The sequence below is a fragment of the Brassica oleracea genome, chromosome C5 (assembly GCF_000695525.1).
Source record: "Brassica oleracea var. oleracea cultivar TO1000 chromosome C5, BOL, whole genome shotgun sequence".
Classification (NCBI taxonomy): domain Eukaryota; kingdom Viridiplantae; phylum Streptophyta; class Magnoliopsida; order Brassicales; family Brassicaceae; genus Brassica; species Brassica oleracea.
The window spans coordinates 25,073,443-25,078,777 of record NC_027752.1 but is presented as its reverse complement, the minus strand read 5'-3'; the positions used below and the strand labels follow the sequence as shown (position 1 = coordinate 25,078,777).

At 37.9% G+C, this 5,335-nt stretch overlaps 1 protein-coding gene across 1 annotated transcript; it reads left to right on the top strand.

The window, feature by feature from the left end:
* On the top strand, positions 1-2,765 carry LOC106296167 (polyadenylate-binding protein RBP47A-like). Its single transcript, XM_013732242.1, has 6 exons — positions 1-524; positions 932-1,412; positions 1,482-1,549; positions 1,625-1,755; positions 1,843-1,936; positions 2,385-2,765. The coding sequence occupies exons 1-6, from the start codon at positions 180-182 to the stop codon at positions 2,511-2,513; spliced, it is 1,248 nt and encodes a 415-aa protein (XP_013587696.1). The 5' UTR covers positions 1-179; the 3' UTR covers positions 2,514-2,765.
* The last annotated feature ends 2,570 nt before the right edge of the window (positions 2,766-5,335 follow it).

Sequence of the window (5,335 nt, the reverse complement as noted above, 5' to 3'; positions counted from 1 at the left end):
CTCCATTATCTTAGAAAGACCAAATCTAATCCTCTCTCTCTCTCTCTCTCTCTCTCTCTCTCTCTACCCGTTTCCGCCATTAACAGAGAGCTCCCACAAGCTTTCTCCTTTGCATGGGCGAGAGAGATAGATAATTTGAGTTTGTGAGAGATTCCAGATCGGATCGGACTTTTTCAAAGATGCAGACTGCAAACAACGGTCCAGATTCGTCGTCGGTTACACCAGCCGGGACAACACCACCGTTGCAGCAACCGACTCCTCCTCCTCCGCAGCAACAACAGTGGCAACAACATCAACAATGGATGGCGGCTATGGCTATGATGCAGCAGCAACAGATGATGATGTATCCTCACCAATACGCTGCTTATCATCATCATCATCCTCAGTTTCAATACGCTCCTCCTTCTTATCACCAGAAGAATCAGCAGCGTGGTGGAGACGATGTGAAGACTCTCTGGATTGGTGATCTTCTTCATTGGATGGACGAAACTTATCTCCACACCTTTTTCTCTCACACCAACCAGGTTATCTTCTTACTTACTTTCTTTCTTGTATTGAAAGTACCATCAGTTTGCAGATCCTAGACTTGTCTCCATTATTGGAAAGATCAAAATTAGCAAAGTTTCAAACTTTATGATGTATTTATTGGTTCTTAGATCTTAAATTGTGATTATTATGTAGAAGCCAAGTGGTTTACCCATTTAGGGTAATAATGGTTGACCTTAAATAGAACAACTTTAATTAAATGCTCCTTTCGTACGGCATTAAAAGTACCTTTCTTATTATGGAGACAAATAAAAAACATGTCACAATTGGTAATAAGATCAGTTATTATGAACATCGTCTTTTAACGTTATTTTTAGCTTATTCTCTCCATCATAAACTTGTTGTTTTTTTTTAGCTTATACTCTTTATGGTTTCTTGTGAGTAGGTTTCCTCTGTGAAAGTCATACGAAACAAGCAAACTTGTCAGTCGGAAGGGTATGGTTTCGTTGAGTTCCTTTCACGTTCCGCAGCTGAGGAAGTTCTTCAGAGCTATAGCGGCGTAACAATGCCGAAAGCAGAGCAGCCCTTCCGTTTGAACTGGGCATCTTTCAGCACTGGTGAGAAGAGAGCATCGGAAAATGGTCCAGACCTATCGATATTCGTAGGAGATTTGGCTCCAGATGTGACTGATGCTGTGCTGCTCGAGACTTTTGCCGCATACCAATCTGTCAAAGGTGCAAAAGTTGTGATTGATTCCAACACTGGACGTTCCAAAGGTTATGGCTTTGTCAGGTTTGGCGATGAGAATGAGAGATCAAAGGCGTTGACTGAGATGAATGGCGCTTTCTGCTCAAGCAGGCAAATGCGCGTTGGTGTTGCAACCCCCAAAAGAGCCGCTGCTTACGGCCAACAAAATGGCTCACAAGGTAAGTGACCGCAATGTTATGCTTTTAACTTAGCATTTGAAGTGATATGTGATGTTTTTATTGAACTAGCTCTGACACTGGCTGGTGGACATGGAGGAAATGGTTCTATGGCTGATGGGGAATCAAATAACGCAACAGTGAGTTCTTCTATCTATTCTTTTTATGTTAACTACAGTATGACTCACTGCTTATTGTATTTTGTTACATTGTAGATATTTGTTGGGGGCCTTGATGCTGATGTTACTGAAGAAGACCTCATGCAACCTTTCTCTCACTTTGGGGAGGTTGTTTCGGTGAAGATCCCAGTAGGAAAAGGATGCGGTTTTATCCAATTTGGTAACAGGTACTAACATGCTTTGTGCTTGTCAGTCATGATGAGCAATCCCCTATGTTGTCGTTTTCACAATGAAGATGCCATTTGTTTTGGCAGGCAGAGTGCTGAAGAAGCCATCGGGAGCTTGAACGGGACCGTCATTGGGAAGAACACTGTCCGGCTTTCTTGGGGAAGAAGCCCAAACAAACAGGTACAAGAAAGTGTGTGTTTTATCTTAATGGGAATCTTTTATGCATTTCTACAAGTATGGTCCAGGTCAAACTTAGTTTTAAGTTATAGAAACCCTTAAAAGCCAAAGTCAGTGGTTGACAATGGATAGTAGGGCTATAAAGACCAAGTGGAACCTTCTCGCGTGTTTCGTTGACTATTTTGATTGTCAGCTTGTTGTCTCCTAGGCCCACTTGTCATCTCCCTGAACATTATCCAATTTCTGAAGCAGTTGTGGTGATCTTGTGTTTCTTACAACTGAATATATTTACAGCTGTGAAACTAAGAGAACTGTTGAAATCAATGGACTAATCAACTATTTCTGGTTTTTTGCATCAACATAACTCATCAAGTTTGTACCCTTAAATGTTTAGCTGAATGTTTTTGATCCGTTTCCTAATATTGGTCAACTTCGAATCTTGAAATGACAGTGGAGAAGTGACTCGGGCAACCAATGGAACGGAGGATACTCAAGAGGACAGGGGTACAACAATGGATATGGGAATCAGGACTCAAACATGTATGCTACTTCAGCCGCTGCTGTCCCTGGAGCTTCTTGAAAGTGTTGGTATGTCACTATCATGGAAAACCCCGTGAGTCCTGGACTTGCGGGCATTGGTTACTGAGACAAGCCATCGGAAATGTCCAAATGATCCGATGATCAGTTGTTGGTTAAGGGGTTAGCTCTCAACAACGAAACTAAAAGCCTCTAGTGTCCAAAGATGGTCTTGTATCCTGGATTTGAATTTTTACTTATCTTGCTGTCTCTGTCAAAAATTTTGGGGTTGCTTAGACTTGAATTTTTGTTCTCAGTTTCCTAATTTTATTTTTCATGTTACCAATAATTTAGTTTGCCAAATGGTGGAGAGTTTCCATCTCTGTGACTAGAAAATCAATTAGGTTTCTGCACAACAAAGAGAAACTGATTCGTAATAACGGTTAAAAAGAACATAGGACCAATCCTACGAGAAAGAAAAAGAGTTTTTGGAATAAATCTTTGTACTAATAACCGAAATAACCGCCAGAATGTGATTAATCATCACTCTCCTCCCTGTTAGAGACCATCAAGCAAAGATTTCAATAAAACGGTCTATTGTAAAGACTGAGCAACGGTTTTTCTAGCAGCTTTCTCTTCTGCAGATACATTCTTGGGTTTCTCATCTCGTCTCTCTTGTTGTTGTTGCCAACATCAACAGATGAAGCAGCTCCTTTCATAGTTCTTTTCGGGTTCAACAAGCCCAAGTGGTATCACCATACTTGGTCCAGCTTCTGAAGAAGGCACAGGCTTTTCGATGATACTTAAGTTCCTTTTATCTGATGAAGTTTTGACCGCAGTGTGTGCATCGTCTTGTATAACCCAACTTCCCGTTGCATCACCGGCCCAAGTAAGCCCACACAAGTAAACTGTACACAAACTATGTTTGAAAACAAGCTCAATAATTAATACATAGCTATTGATCGAGTCACTGAAAGAATCCAGACTTTGAGTCATAGTGCAGACCGTTGATCTGGTTGTAAAAATATCAAGAGCACTGTCAATCATCAAATCTGCCATAATAATATCAGTACTACATCAGATCATAAAAACACATTTATGAAAAAGAAAAGACTTGAGAAAAATTCCAACTCAACATGCATGGAAGAATCATGCTTCTTTTTATTTCATATAAAAGGAGAGAAACAGCTAGGCTTCACACCAACTCAACAAGGACGGATCCTACAGTGACCACCATTAAAGACATTCAGCAGACTCTTCTCCCAATCTGGTTCCAAATTTATCAAATCCCCAGACAATAACTAGTTTCTTGAGCTTGAATGATATAATTAACCACCAAGTTTAAATACTTCCCTTCAAGTGTGCAATATCAAGATTCTTATGTATAGAGGGTCTGATCATATTCAAATGATGAATTAAGTAATTGTAACCTACACGGAAGCTTCATCGGACGTCCGCTTCCCATTTCGGAACCATCGGAATCAGAACCTTGTGGAAGCTTACGGAATCTCGATTCCAAAACGCTTCTATAATATTCTCTTTAAGAACACGTTGGAAGCTTACGATTCCGTTTTAGAATCACGCTTCCATTCTTTTAAAGAAAAAAACCACAATGTCTTATATCAATAAAAATATAAAATTATAGTTTTTAATTTATATAAAAGCCAAATTTTAATAATATTGAATAGACAGAATATAAATATACAAGTATAAAAATTAACAATATAAATCATCTTTATGCATCGAGGTTTTTATTAAAGATAATCATATATTCAAATATATTATGTCAATTAATTATAAAGTATTAAAAATAATTAACATAATAATTTATTTTAATTTAATTTATATGTATTTTCACAGTTCTAATATGAAATCATTTCGAAATTATTATAAATGAATAAATGCTTTATTTTAAATTTAAATCATATAATTTTTAGTTGTAGATTTTTAAAAATCTTATATATATGTATATATGAATACGCTTCCAACACGTACCCGCTTTCTAATTATTTTAAAAATCTTGTTTCTACGATTCCATACGCTTCCGCTTTCACGTACCCGCTTCCGTTTCCATGTAACATAGATTGTAACTTCAAAAACCAATCGAACCAATATAACTAATTCATTGTTATAAAAAAAAAAGAAAACTAATTCATATTTTCGTTTAAAGAAAAAGATAAAAAAGGTATGAAACAAACATTAAAACTGTTATAAAAAGAACTGGTATTTTATTATATCGCAGGAATTTAAATAAGGGCAAAATTTTATACCCGTACGAAGAAGGTAACACTGATAAGAAGAGAGGATGTGTTATTAAAAGGAGAAGGATGGTGTGTCTTACAAACGATCGAAACGATCGTTTATATAGAAATGAAAAGTAAAGTTACTGTGCATGCATAGTGACAGCGGGACCCATAATGATATTAAAGTCAACAAATTCTGCGCCTCCCCCGTTTGCAATACGACGCTTCCATAACACTCCCCCTTGGGGACCGGTGTCATTATCCACTCTCGCTTAACGTCTTTGTTGCCTCGTTAAAAACCTTTCTAGGAAAACCCAATGGAAAAAACCATAGTAAGGTAAAAAGAGTACAACTACGTAAGTTCCCCCTCGAATGAGCAGTCATAGATCCTTCTGATGACGCATTCCAATGTTACGAACATGTTTTCTGAATACCGAAGTCGGAAGTGATTTTGTGAAGAGGTCAGCTGCATTGTCGCATGATTGGACATATCTTACTTCAATCTCTTTCTTCTTTACGAGCTCTTGAGTGTATGAGAAGAACTTCGGATGAATATGCTTTGTTCTATCGCTTTTAATATATCCGTCCTTTGTTTGAGCAACACATGCTGCATTATCTTCATATAGAATAGTTGGCTCCGTAT